The sequence below is a fragment of the Hyla sarda genome, chromosome 1 (genome assembly GCF_029499605.1).
Source record: "Hyla sarda isolate aHylSar1 chromosome 1, aHylSar1.hap1, whole genome shotgun sequence".
NCBI lineage: Eukaryota > Metazoa > Chordata > Amphibia > Anura > Hylidae > Hyla > Hyla sarda.
Window position 1 is genome coordinate 91,040,445 of NC_079189.1, and position 14,645 is coordinate 91,055,089.

The window sequence follows — 14,645 nt, forward strand, 5'->3', positions numbered from 1 at the left end:
CCTTTTAAGTCATACCCCTTTTATTTTCAGCTTACAATATCTTTACCACAATGCAGCCCCACCTGAGGACGGGATATGATAATTAGAAATGAGGATTAGCTAAGGGGACAGGATATGGGGTTGGGCTATGAGGACGGGATATGAGGACTGGATAGGATGGGATATGAGGTCGGAATATGAGGAGGGGATTTGGGGTTGGGATATGAGGATGGGATATGGGGTCAGGATTTTGAGACGGGATATGAGGACTGGATATGAGGAGGGGATATGAGAACAAAATATGAGGACAGGATATGAGGAGGGGATATGGGGTCAGGGTTTTGGGACGGGATATGAGGACAACAGCTTCCTCCTTTGTTTCCCCCACAAGGATAAGGTAGGAAAGACCGGGCAGCGCCGAGTACTCAACTAGTGTGGAATAAAACTAGGAATAACAGGACAATAGAAGGACTTAAAGTGGTACTACGCTGCACACATCTTGTCCCCTATCCAAAGGATAGGGAATGAAATGTTAGATCACTGGGGTCTCTGCTGTGGCACCCCAGTTAATTGGTGCACGGAGCAAACTCTGCTCTGTGCCCGATTACTTGTGATGCCAGAGGCCATGCCCCCTCCATGCACCTCTATAGGAGGAGGCGTGATGGCTATGTACAAGCCGTCATGCCCCCTCCATAGACCTGAATGGAGGCAGCGTGGCGTGATATCACAAATGTGGAAGCTACAAGCTTTCGTGTTCCGGACGCTGCCACTGTCGGCCTGGAGATCACTAGGGTCCCCAGCGTCGGGACCCCCACGATCTTACATCCTATCCCTTATGTTTTGGATAGAGGATAAGATGGGTGCAGCGGAGTACCCCTTTAAATATCTGTGATCTTAATGCAAAATTGCCCCTCTATAAATATGACATCTCAAATAGAGGAGAACTGGAGAATGGTCGAATGCAGAATTGTAGAGGATCAGTAGACAGTCTTTATTTGTGAAGGAAAGGCATATTAGAAATCAAAAGGAAAGGGTTACTTATAGTTAGAGTAGTCAAGTTCAGAAATGCTCTACCCCATCACAGATAATAAAAATGAAATACAAAAATAGGGTGAGATGCTAATCTAATGAAAATTGGCATTGAGGGTTATACATAAACAATAAATTATATATAATCATTTATAGACTGAATTTGATGGGCATGTGACTGTGTAACCTTTATGTTCATTTTTGTTATTTCTTCTATTTACACGGTCAATTAATTGTGTATTCCATTGCATACAATCTGTGATAGATACTTCTGTGATAGATCTACTCAACTGTTTATTTTTTTCTTTCTTTCAGAAAACTATTTTTTTAAGAAAATGCTAATACATATAATGTGCTTTGAAACTGTTCAAGTTTTCGCAGGGTGTAATGTCCCCTCAACAGTTCTTTGTCCAGTTTTGTGCAGTCATATATATCCTATAAAAATAAAGGACATATATTAATATTCACAACTGGACAATTGTCTTTGGTGATGTGACTGTTCATTGTCACCGTTGACAAACTTTGAGGGATATAGTAAGTGAAGGATTAGTCTTAATGATGAAATCCCTCAGCCACAATTATTCTTTTGGAGGAGGCTCTGCTTCTTCTTTTGGTGCCTCTGGTTCTTCAGCATCTGGTGATAGTATTTTTTCTATTTTGGTCACCCTCTGTTTAAGTTTTTGTTGTGTCGAGTCATACTCTGCCAACAGTCTAGCAAATTTTGTTTGCAGATTGTCAACCAAGCCTTCCATGTGAGCAACTTTTTCTTCGATGTCTTTGGGATCAGCGCCGGAATTAGCAATGTCTAAGTCAAGAAGACCATCCTTCATTAGGATTTGCCTTCCCTTTTCCTCAAGCATGGCTTTAGCATCGGGATATTCAGTGAGAGCTTCCATTAAGTCATCTTTGGACAAACAGAAAAGATCCGAATATCCAATACTCTTAATGTTTGCTGTTCTTCTATTACCAGCTTTACTGCCCTTGATATTAAGAATACTGATCTCACCAAAATAGCTGCCATCACTCAGAACCACAAACTGTGTAATTCCATCATCTGCTACAACAGCAAGTTTGCCTTCTTTGATAATGTACATTTCTCGCCCAATATCTCCTTTCCGGCAGATGTAATCTCCCGGGCTGTATACTTGAGGCTGTAGCTTTAACACAAGTTCAATCAAGAGTCCAGCTTCACAATCAGCAAAGATTCTGACTTTCTTTAGGGTGTCTAGATGGACATTGATAGCAATCTCAGCTCTTAACTTATCAGGTAGATACTTCAAAACGTCTCTTTCATCGACTGCTTTCTTATTTGTCCACAAGTAGTCAAACCACTTAATCACTCTTTTTTCCAAGTCTTTGCTGACTTTACGGAAATGCATGTACTGCTTAATGGCGTCAATCCTTCCCTGGAACTCTGCTCTGGCTGCATTCATGTTAGAAATCATGGAACCGACATTACCGACGATGGTAGCGAAAATCAATACTCCCACTAAGAAATCAGCAACAACAAACCAAAACTCGGAGTCTAGCACAGGAGGTGGAGTTTCACCAATTGTAGTTAGAGTCAGTGTTGACCAATAAAGACTGTATACATATTTCCTGGCCAGACGGCCATAATCTGGGTCTGACACATTAGGATAAACCCAAGAATCCTCTCCAAATCCTATTGCCTTAGAAATGGAATAGTAGACACAAGCATTCCAGTGAATGATGATCACGATGTACATGATTAGGTTTGAAATCCTGAAGATGTTGGGGTAGTTGGTCCTTGTTTCAGTTCGCTGGAAAAACTCAAACATACGAGCAATTCTTAGCAGTTTGTTAAGCCTGAGTTCTGGATAGTTTAGTCCAAGTTGTAAATACAATATATCTGTTGGTATAATAGACAACATATCCAGTTTAAACTGTAAAGTCTTTTTATACATGTCCCTCAGTTTCTTTTCATCTTTCACCAGAAGACCTTGTTCCAAGTAGCCTTAAATGAGAAGATTTGCAGTTATTAAAACAGTATGTTTGACACACGCACACATACAACCTCTGACAGGTCTTGCACAACTTCGGCAGAAGTTATTGGTTCTTATAGAAACAGTTGTTTATTTGCTGGCCTTGTACTGAATTGATCATTCATATTCTTACCAAAAAATTTGTTGTTAAGGAACAATTTTCGAATCACGAGGCATCCTCTGAGGCCAAATTTTAAACACCAGATTAAAAAGTACAGTGAATTTTCTGCAAAAGCCTTTATCCAAGCCAGATCTGGATTTTAAGTTAACCATTACTCATAGTAGTTATTTGTTTTGAGAAAACCACCCGCTTAGAAGACCACTTTTAAATGCAATTTTGGATTGTCTTTTCAAAGAGGTGGCTTTCACACACATCAGGGGAATTTACTATTTTGCATGCAACACTTTTTTGTCCCCTTAGTTACATCTCATTTACCTACACCACTTGGTCAACACTTTTTGGTTTGGTAACATGCTTGGAGCATGAAAAAGGAACATTTATGGTGCAAGCTACACCAAAAAAAAAAAAAAAAACGAGGTTTAAATTTATGTGCTTATTGCATCTGGGCTATTCTACATCTGGACATATGGAGAAACCAAAATTAATTAACTAATGTGTGGCAAAATCGTAAAAAACATATAAAAATACACCACGAACAATGCAGTTGGCATGTCAGACACTCAGAAAACAATAGCAATTTCCCCCTCATAGTTTTTTTGGAAATATGCTGCACTTTTTGTGGCAGTTTTTTTACAGTTTTTTAAGCTATTGCCAGAAATTAATTAAAAAAGAATGAGAAGTATAAAGGAAGGACTTATTCCTTCTCACTATATCCACGATAGCCAGCTGTTTGCACTAAAAAAAATTTACTTTTTGAAAAATACACCAGGGACAGGGATGTTAAAGGGGTAGTCCAGTGATAAACCTATTTTTTGAGTAAGGAAGGGGATAATTAAAAAAAAACAAACGACTTTCTTACCTTCCTTTTTCCCGCACAGCCTCTATCATAACAGATCGCTGCTCCCTGCTGTCCGACGATTCCGGATTTGGTGATGTGACGTCACACGCCTGCTCAGCCAGTCAGCGGCTGCAATAATGTCCCGCCATAACTTCAGATTGGCTGAGAGGGGTGTGACATTTAGGTCCCCAAACCTGGAGGCTCGAGCAAGGAAGGAAAGTGTGTTCTTTTTTTTTTTTACTTACCCCTTCCCTAATCTCCCTCAAGCCCCCTTAGTCTTTCTGGAATGTCACAGCTTCTTAGATAACAGCTCAATAATACTCATCCCCAAATTTAGATTTTATTTTTATTTGGAACATCCTTTGTGAATTCTAGGTCTTCAAAGTCAATACAGTGGGGCATATTTACTGTTCCAAATGTGCCAGAATTCTGGCTTACTTTGCACCAGAAAACTAGTGCATGACTTATGCTTTATTTATTTTTTTACTTTGTTTAAAGTAGAGACATAGACACAACACATCCACATTGTACATCTAGTTTCAAGGCGATGTATGCGTGCTACATAAGGATTTGCAGTGATGGAGCAGGTGACACAAAGCTGTTCGGCTTAGGCCAGACATGGTGGATATTTTCTGTTGCGGATTTTATGGCACTTTCGAAATTAAATTTCCATGACATAAATAGCACATTGTGCATAATCTCATATGGCATTTCTTCACCTACATGTGAATAGAGTTTGAAAACCATATACAGATTTATAGTATTATATATTGTCTAAGATTTTCCAGTACAGAACCTGCACCAAAAATTTGCAACAATTCCAACACATCTGAATTTACCCCTTCTATACTAGATGCATAACTAATCTATATGATATAGATATTCTTGCTTACCCGTTCTTGTTCTTACAAACATATCTGCAATATAGATGGCATCTGACATGTAGTCAAGAAAGAACCACCATTCTAGATAATCCTGCTGGAGCTCATCAAAACAAGCCCTGGAAGATGGAAGAAGCTATCAAATGTTAAGAACAAAAAAATTCCATACGTTTCACCATATATCTAGACAGATACATAAATACCTAATACTTTATATTACAAAAATAAAAATTTCCCATGTGTTCAAAAGTTCACAGAAATGGTGTTTTTAATGGGAATATGCACTGCAGTCCACACTGTGAATTAACACACATTTTTTTTTTTTAAGCATGCCAGAATTGAAGTCTTATTCTGCGCAAATTGCTCAGGAAAGTACTGGATGCAAATTATCCCTATTGAATGGGATTCATTTACATCCATAACATAGGGTAAAATAAACGTCAGAAATCTATGGCTACCCTTGCAATTTCTGCTAAATATTGCAAAGTGTATTTTACCCATGAAAAAATACATACTCTTATAGTGTCACGTAACCAAGCAACGCTCAAATTTTATTTTAATGACTGGCCTAGATCCACACTATAAAATATTGCCTACTTTGTGCTATATGTTCAATTGACTGATAAAACAAGCAACAAGGTTTCCTGAGAAAATACTATTTGCCTATTCTTGAAATAAGCCATCATTGTCTGATCAGTTGAGGTCCAATGGATGAATGACTGTGCCTAGTACTGCAGCTTAGCCCCATTACGGTGAGCTCCGCAGTACCATCATTTTTCTGATATATGGCTTTTCTGGTGACCCATCCTAAAGCTGGCTCTATATACACCATTTTTACAGCCAAACACATGCTCAGCCAATGGCTGTTCCACCTTCCACCTGCATTAAATACATACCATACTTGGCTGAGTATGCCCTTCGATTTCAGTAGGGGACAAACATTTGAGCATGGTAAAATCCATTGGGGAAGTACCAATACACAGTCGAAAGTGTTGGATTTAGCCAAGTTTATCTAATGTGTATGGACAGGCCTTTAATGTATATAACTTAAGCAGAAAAAGCACTTCAGAGTCTTAAAACTTAAAAAAGTATTAAAAAAAAAATAACCTAAGTAATAATCAAATAAAAAGAATGGTGTGCCATTAGGCATGAAAAAAGCCCCCCAAAAAGTTACACCAGAAACTTGGACAAAATAAAACACAATATATGCAGTCTTTAATAAAATCTCTTGGTCTCCACATTTCCCAGTAATAAACTTCACATACTGTAAGTCTCAACCTGTCTTTGCCCTATTTTTAATATTGGGGGTTCATCAGGGGGACTGAAAATAAATGGGACAGACAGATTGAATACAAACATATAACATGGCTGGAAAAGCGAGCCAATACGAGTGCCAAACACCATGCAAACAGAAAAACAACAGGATGATACCCCAGGTCCAATGTGGACCATTCACTTAGATCCCACCAAGGGATAATAAGCATTCCATATGTTTACCAGGTACTCCTAGTTTACCTTTTAGGTGCCCCTGGCCTTTATAACAGAAACCATGACAGTGTAAAGAGCCTTCCTTATGTTGACCTATTTTAGTAATTTAAGTAATTTGTAGTAGGTGTCACAGTGTTGTTATTGCGTTTACAATCTGGAAGGGCTTTTTCTGGGTATGTATGGGGGGGGGGGGGGGGGGAAGACACCAGAGGGGGTGCCTCATGTGATACTGTTAGGGTGGTATAGGGAAGGGGAAATGGAAAGTGGTGCGGAGCTTGCAGGCCCCTTAGGAAGTAGCTGCTCACCTTAGAGAAAGTGTTAAACTTGCATATCAATCCACTTATGGGGTTACAAAATGGCAGGAACCGCTGCTGAGCCTGAGGTTACAGGTGAGGTAAAACCGTCTCCTCGAGAAAGTAGGTAATCGTGGAAGAGCAAAAGGACCTCACAAATGGCGCTGCTGGTTCTGTAGGAAGGGGGAATAGACCAAATCCAGAATTGATTATTGTAAGAACTTGTGGATTTATTGCATAAGCATAAAACCAGTAAAAGCAATAAAAAGAGATACAATCCTAACTTGTATCGCTTTTTATTGCTTTTATTGGTTTTATGCTTATGCAATAAAATCCACAAGTTCTTACAATACTCTATTCTGGATTTGGTTTATTCCCCCTTCCTACGGAACCGGCAGCGCCATTTGTGAGGTTCTTTTGCTCTTCCACGATTACCTTATTCTGGGTATGTCATTCTGATGTTAGGTCCTTAAAAGAGGTAGATCAGAGGTTATCAATGGACTCAACCAAGATATTAGTGGCAATATACAGCTGTGTTGTCAGTAGTCAGTACCTACTTAACGTGGCAGTCAAATGTGTATCCTGTCCATGTTTATTGTTTCATAAAAATATCGAAATTTTAGCCAGACCCTCACCTTGCTATTATCATGGTCCAGTTGTACATAACCGGCATTGTGATACAGAAGAGCCAATTGTAATATAAGTTTCCTGATGGATCAATAACAAATATGTCTTTTTTCTTCCTGGAGAGAGGAAAAATGAAATATTAAGCCATAGAACATCAAATAGATATATCCTTGGTATAGTGAATTGAATAAATGTACATTTTTAAATAGAATGGGGGTCATTTATCAAAGTCAGTGTAGGTGCACTGATGTTCTACACAGGTTTTGATGGTGTAGTTGGAGTGTACGTGCACCAAACTTAATTAAATGGTCAGGGCCCTTAAGAAATATGAGGCTAGTGCACATCTTTGTGAAATTTCACTTCAGAACACCACTTTGTATGATTCCAGGTCTGCCAGGGCTGGGCTGGTGTATGTATATAGTGTAATTGAGCACATTGCAACAAATCTGCAACCTTTTTTCTCACAACAGATTTCTCGCAAATGACGGTATATACCAGATATAAAGACTGGATGGTTACGCCTTTGTAGAAAGCCAGATGTAAAGCAAATATTCTCATTCTTTATCACATGACATTGTTGATTGTATTGGTACAGATGTTCATAAAGCTTTTGTCTCTCACTATATTGTACATTCTGTTCTAATAGCACCAACTACTTACTCTTCTTTCTTCTCTTTATCTTTTTCCTTGTCAGCCTTTTCTTTTTCCTTTTCTTTTTCTTTCGCCTTTTCCTTCTCTTTTTCTTTCGCCTTTTCCTTCTCTTTATCTCCACCTTTATTATTTTCTTTCTTGTCTTTTGCGCCTTTTTCTTTGTCTTTCTTTTTTTCTTTGTCTTTTTTCTTTTCCTTTTTATGATCAGATTTGCTGTAGTTTAAAAAATATCCATTTGAAATGTGTAGACTTTTAATTAAGTCTAAATAAAGGCAATAAATGTTCTTTTAAAGGGGTACTCCGCCCCTAAACATATTATCCCCTATCCAAAGGACAGAGGATAAGATGTCTGATCGTGGGGGTCCTGCCGCTGGGGACCCTCGCAATCTCCCTGCTGCACCCAGTGTTCATTTATAGCATCGGGTGCAGCACCAGATGCTCGTGACATCACAGCCACGCCCCCTCAATGCAAGTCTATGGGATAAAATGTCTAGGGATGGAGTACCCCTTTAAGGACAGTTTCATATAGGCATATTACAAACGCAAGCCCTAGCCTGGTCATGGGTTTGATGACCTGAACTGAAAGCTGTCACTTCAGGTCATGTGACCCACAGTCAGATCGGGACTTGCGGCCGTAATATGAAAGCAATACTTCTGTGTAAAACTGGCCTTAGGCAAAGGCAATCCACTATCTAGAACTAAAGAGTTCAGCTAAAAGATCAGCTAATATGTTCTGATAAGATTTATACATACTCTTTTTTCTCTTTTTTCTTCTTCTTTTTTTCTTCCCTTAAAAAGAAATGAAATGTGGGATCATTATTTTGCAGAAAAAAACTTTAATGGAGCAGCAGAACTTAAAGCGTACCTATCAATATTATATGGTATGTCCTAGAGACATGTTAACATTTTTATTGGTTGGGGTCTCAGCCGTGAACTTATCTTGTCACTCTGTGGGGGGAATTCATCATGTGTCTCTGGGAATACTTACTTTTCTCTGTGCTTTTTATTGTGTTGACTTTCAAGTTGAAGGAAATGTATAAAATGGGCACTGTCAGATCCAAAAACTTTTTATACGTTGTTACTGATGAATTAAAGACCTTTTGTAATATGGGTGTTGAAAAATTGTTGAATATTAAATAACGAAAATGGCCCCTAAAAAATCCCACAATACCTACTGGGACACTAACCAGTCCTGCAGCAGCATCAGGCTTGTCCATGAGTCATGGACAAGAGATAACTAATGGACAAGGCTGCATGAGCAGACAGACCAATGCCCTCCCACCACCACCAGGGAGGGACACGCCCCCTTCCCCTGAGAGGATTTCTAACACTGTGAGCTAATGAAAAGAGATATTTTTTTAAATAAATATAGATGAAAGAGGCATAGTAATTAGATGCACATGGTCAGGATTAGGTACTGGTTAACATATTAATTCCTTTTTTTTTTTTTTTTCTTTTGGATCTGATAGGTACGCTTTAAAAGTTTGCATGATGTGTGATAAATTTGAGCACATTTAAGTACACTATAAAAGGCTGTGAGATTAAAAACAGGTCAGAAAGCTTTCTTCTAGAGCTCTGCTTGGGGTGGTACAGATTTTCAATTTTTTCTGTGCTCTGTGTTGTATATTTGTGAAATTTTCACTTCATATATTTCTGACCACCTGGATGCACAACCAGTGAAAAACATCTAACTAATCGGCTTTGAAAAAAATCACTTGAGATACAGGGATGTTTAAAATTCACAAATCTTTGTGCAAGACCGACATGCGCTAAAAATTTTTAGTCAAGACAAAAACCAATGATAAGTTCAGTGTCTTTAAAGGGGTTGGTCACTTTTAATAAATTTTTTGATAAAACACTGCTTACACATACAGTAAGCCTTATTTGCAGCCCTGTTCTCTCTCATTACGGCGCTTCGCTCCCGATTGGTTCCCCGGTCCCTGTATAATGCTGGACAGCTCTCATCATTCCTACATGGCTGCCTATGAAGGAACATGTCCACTGCATTTATGCTCCTCCCTTGAGCGCAGTTGAGTAGGCGTAGTGATGTGTATCCTCGATAGGCAGCCAAGTATGGACAATGAGCCGTCCAGGTGCATATAAGGATGGGGGAGCAATGAAAGAAAACGGGGCTGCAGAGACGCCTTACAGTATGTGTAAGTAATATGTTTCTAATCAAAGCAGTGATTTATGAATTTTTTTTAAATTAAAGGTGGCCAACCCCTTTAAGACCTAGATGACCTTATAGACTTACTTTATGAGTCTGTCCAGGTCACATGATGCAGAGACGGATGAGATCGTGCTAAGTACGCACTTCTCCCAGCTCCTTCTTGTGATTGGTCTAGGCTTGAACATTTAGACTCGGACCGATCAAAACTTTTCATATGTCTCTACAACACTTTTTCCAAACAGTGCAACTCCAGGTGTTGCAAAACTACAACTCCCAGCATGCTCGGAAAGCCTTAGGCTGTCCAGGCATGCTGGAAGTTGTAGTTTTGCAACAGCTGGAGGCACACTGTTTGGAAAACACTGCTCTACAACATATCAGAAGTTTTTTTTTAATGACAGTGCCCATGTATCAAGGAATTCGTCTTTCTCGTCCTGAGCATCATGGGGGTTGTTGAAGTCAGACTCCCAGGGATAAGTAAGTAATGGCAATTCCTAGCAATATATATATAACTTTAAAATTGACTTTGGATATAGTAAATATATTGAATACTTACTCCTCCTTATTGTTACTGTTATTGGTATTACAGCCTGCAGCCGTGCCAGGAAGATGTTGGTCACTAGGAAAAATTAAAATGTGTAAAATTCTGAGGTTAAAAAATACCACTCTAGACCCTGTTAGAGAAGACATTTAACCAGGGGTCAAGTCCTGTGAAAAAAGAAGTGTGGGAACTCATCCAAGATATTCACTCCAGGGCTAGTCCTTTAAGACTTCTGCTAATGGGAATGGTGTTCCTGCTGTGGAAAAAGTGCAGGAACTCAGTTCCCACATGTTCCTGTAGGACTTAACCAACTGCATTTAACCAAATATATGTTATAAGATAAACTTTTATAGCATTTAGGTGAGAGGTTCACATTTGGGTGATACCTAGTTGTGTACATCTACATATAGCTATTATTAATGCATTATAGTGATATCCATCACGCATTGACTTCTGTGAGTTCTCTGAGCCAGTGCTTGCTCCCTTTGCGAGCACTCACTCCCGATGCCTCCCAGTTGAGCACACCTGCGTTATGCTAAATGCAGACATTGGGAGACATAGGGAGCAGACGCTCGCAGAGAGATTGAGCACTGGCTCAGAGAACTCATTGCAGTTACAGAGAAGAGATGTGGGGCGCATGCGCTGAGGACCTGGGTGAGGACCAAGCGCTGACATGAAGGTGTGGCGGGCCTGGGGCATTGCAAACTTCTAGCCACGTCTATCCAAAAGCATTTTTATGAAGATCAATACTGCAATAAAGCAGCCAAAGGTATGGCAGCATTTCAATTATAAAGTATCTGACATACTGTTAAAAGGTTAAGGATCTAAAAGTCATGACAGTTGCGCTTAAAAAGGGTACTCCAGTGGAAAACCTTTTTTTTATCAACTGGTGACAGAAAGTTAAACAGATTTGTAACTTAATTCTATTTAAAAATTGTAATCCTTCCAGTACTTATGAGCTGCTTTATGCTCCACAGGAAATTCTTTTATTTTTTTTAAATGTCTTTTCTGTCTGACCACAGTGCTCTCTGATGTCACTTCTGTCCATGTCAGGAACTGTCCAGAGTAGGAACAAATCCCCATAGCAAATTTATCCTGATCTGGACAGTTCTTGACATGGACAGAGGTGTCAGCAGCACTGTGGTCAGACAGAAAAGAAATTCAAAAAGAAAAGAAATTCCTCTGTAGTATACAGCAGCTGATAAGTACTGGAAGGATTATTATTTTTTAAATAGAAGTAATTTACAAATCTGAGAAAAAGAAAAATATGTGTGCAGCTCACAACCAAAAAGTCAGAGGTATATATGGTTAAAAGGGTTGATCCTCACCGACCAAATGTAGGAAAAAAAGGAATAAATTAAATGAACCACACCTCAAGGACTTCACCAACCAAATGGTACACAATGATAAATGGAGACAGATTGTATGAAACAAATATGTAAAAATATATTACACAATCATAGAACAATCAATCATAAATATAATAATAAAAATAAATAATAAATTAAATAAAAAATGGAATAAAAATAATTAGAATATTGCACTATTTGACTGTATGATTACCATTGGGCCCTAATGGTAAAAATGATATACTGCTATTAATAGTTGATACACTTATAGAAGTATTGGCTGATAATCCGGCAATGCTGATTCTCCGGCACTTTAAGATTTTCCAGTGAATTTAAATAGTTCAGCACATGATGTTTAAACGATAGCTAGGTGTCAGATATCAGACAGTCTTTCAAATAATTAAAATAGACGACCTACAATGTATTGAGTTGTTATATCTCACTGGGTCTCCGGCCGCTGGTCCCGTGCTGCGGCGGACCGAAAATAAAGTCCTGCGGCTGTTTGAGATGGTGTGGGCGCTGAAGTCCTCTGGATGTTTTGCAGTAATGGGCTCTATATGCACTAGATGGAATAGTAACTCACCATTACTGGATTAAAGCTCCGGCAGGGGGCTCCAGCAGATGGAACTCGTGGCTTGGTGTTCCCGAATACAGACCGACGTTGTGAGGCTCAGACAGACCTGCAGTCAGCGTGTCTAATAGATGGAACGGAGACCCAGGTGTGGTAGGCGGATCGCTTCAGGTGCTTAAAGTCGGCTTGCATGTAGATTGTGAACAAGTAGCAGTGCGTTTTTTTAAGTGCTGTATTCAGATTACACAGGGGTCTAGACGCGTTTCAGGGTGCTTAATCTGACCCCTTCCTCAGTAGACAATTTATATCAATCTACATGCAAACCGACTTTAAGCAACTGAAGCGACCCGTTTACAAATCTGTTTAACTTTCTATCACCAGTTGAATAAAAAGATAATTTCCGCCGAAGTACCCCTTTAAGAATGCATAAACAAGTGCTTACCGATGTAGGGATGCAGTAACTGCATGTACCCGATTCTTGCTTGCAAAGATACTGTAGCATTTTACATGATCCTCTGGGTGTATTGTACCATTACTTTCTTCATCTTTACTTAAAAGTCTGTTATCAAAAATATAAATGAAGTAAATCTTATGTACTTTTGTATATTTACACTACGTCTATATCTCATAGCTAAATATTTAACATTTTTCAATAAAATTGTAATTTGTTTCAGTAAAGGAGATTTTTAAATTGTATATAGGAAAAACACGTAGGGCTGAACATGTAACATATTTATATTATATCCATATTGCATTGATGTCTTTATAAATTATGTAGCACAGTTTGAGAATTCAAGGGCTGTACTGACCAATGACATGTATAGAGTACCTGCTTTCGCCATTTTCCATTTTGTTAATCTCTTCATCCATGTCTTGGATGGAAACCTTTGGGACAGCACCATAAGAATGATGCGTATTGATCAATTTGGCCATTGTGAATCCGTCCTATGAAATAAGAGTGATATACAGTCATGAACGAGTTTTAATTCAAGTTAATGTATTATTTAAAAAACAGTTCTGCAAACTGTGCCTACATGGGACCTTGTCTTCCATGGAACTTTCCAACCACTTTAGATATCTCAGACACATATGCTTATTGCTCATATATATTTGTGGTGTGTGAGAGGAAACCACAATGCTCAAACGTCTGAAAGAACTGCAAGAAAATACTTACTATAAATACTTACTATCTTCAGACAGACTGTCAAAAGGACTGCACTAAAGAAAGCGATGGGCACCGCTGAAATAACGAACGTGGGTGCAAGGAGGTTGCCCAAACATTACACAATTGAAAAAAGGAGAAAAAGACTGGCAACCACAAAAAATGCACACCACCATATGTACAAATGAATATAAATATTACTTTATTAGAAAAACCACAAAGGGAGAGACCGTCTTAAAAACACTTAAAAACACAAATAAATGTACAGAGAGAAGGGATGTAACCCTACCTCAACCCCCTAACCGACGCTAAATAGCGTGTCGGTGGAAAACTGTCCACAAGATCAATACAAATAAACCCTGCCAAGTCCACAAAAAATAAATACAGCAATATAAATAGCGAATAGATGTTATGTAAGCAATGCCCTCACACAAAAAATACCAAGAATGTGACCAGAAGGGAAAGTGTATATATACATATAATATTTAAATAATGATCCTGAACAATAATTAATACAGTGCCACTATATACTTAGCAACATAACACCAAAGTGCTGAAGGCACCGGAAAATATGTATATATGACAAGCCTATACTCCTAACCAAAGAAGAAATGTGTAGTATTAAACAAAGAAAATAACTAAAAAAATATACTCAAGGACTTGGACCCGTAGAAGAAATATAAGGGTACACAGACATAGGACAGTTTCCACCGCGAGATAGGGGGACAGCTTGCTCCACGCGTTCCGGCACCCACTACGGCGGCTTCCTCAGGAGTCAAAAGGTACTGTCAAAAGGTACTTATTTTTTCTGTCGAGATCCAGCTGGGAAGTGTACCTGTCGTTAGCAAAAACCTTTGATATAATGTGGATAATACTGTGGTGTCCCGGTACCGTATTGCATACCGTACCTAGTGTAGAGGTTCCCAAAGTCAGAGTAACTACGCT

The 14,645-nt window shown here is 38.9% G+C and overlaps 1 protein-coding gene across 2 annotated transcripts in view; it reads right to left on the minus strand.

Moving 5' to 3' along the window:
- Nucleotides 1-964: 964 nt before the first annotated feature.
- The window catches only part of CNGA1 (cyclic nucleotide gated channel subunit alpha 1), a 149,688-nt gene continuing 136,007 nt past the window's right edge, over nt 965-14,645 (minus strand). Inside the window, exons 3-10 of one of the 2 annotated variants that reach the window (XM_056557558.1) lie at nt 13,368-13,483; nt 12,981-13,097; nt 10,634-10,696; nt 8,664-8,699; nt 7,920-8,123; nt 7,268-7,375; nt 4,864-4,970; nt 965-2,983 (exon numbers count right to left, since the gene is read on the minus strand). In XM_056557558.1, the coding sequence (XP_056413533.1) occupies nt 1,587-2,983; nt 4,864-4,970; nt 7,268-7,375; nt 7,920-8,123; nt 8,664-8,699; nt 10,634-10,696; nt 12,981-13,097; nt 13,368-13,483 (2,148 nt within the window). In that variant the 3' untranslated portion in view covers nt 965-1,586. Of the gene's footprint in view, nt 2,984-4,863; nt 4,971-7,267; nt 7,376-7,919; nt 8,124-8,663; nt 8,700-10,633; nt 10,724-12,980; nt 13,098-13,367; nt 13,484-14,645 lie in introns of both variants that reach the window. The other variant, XM_056557565.1, reaches the window with a different exon arrangement.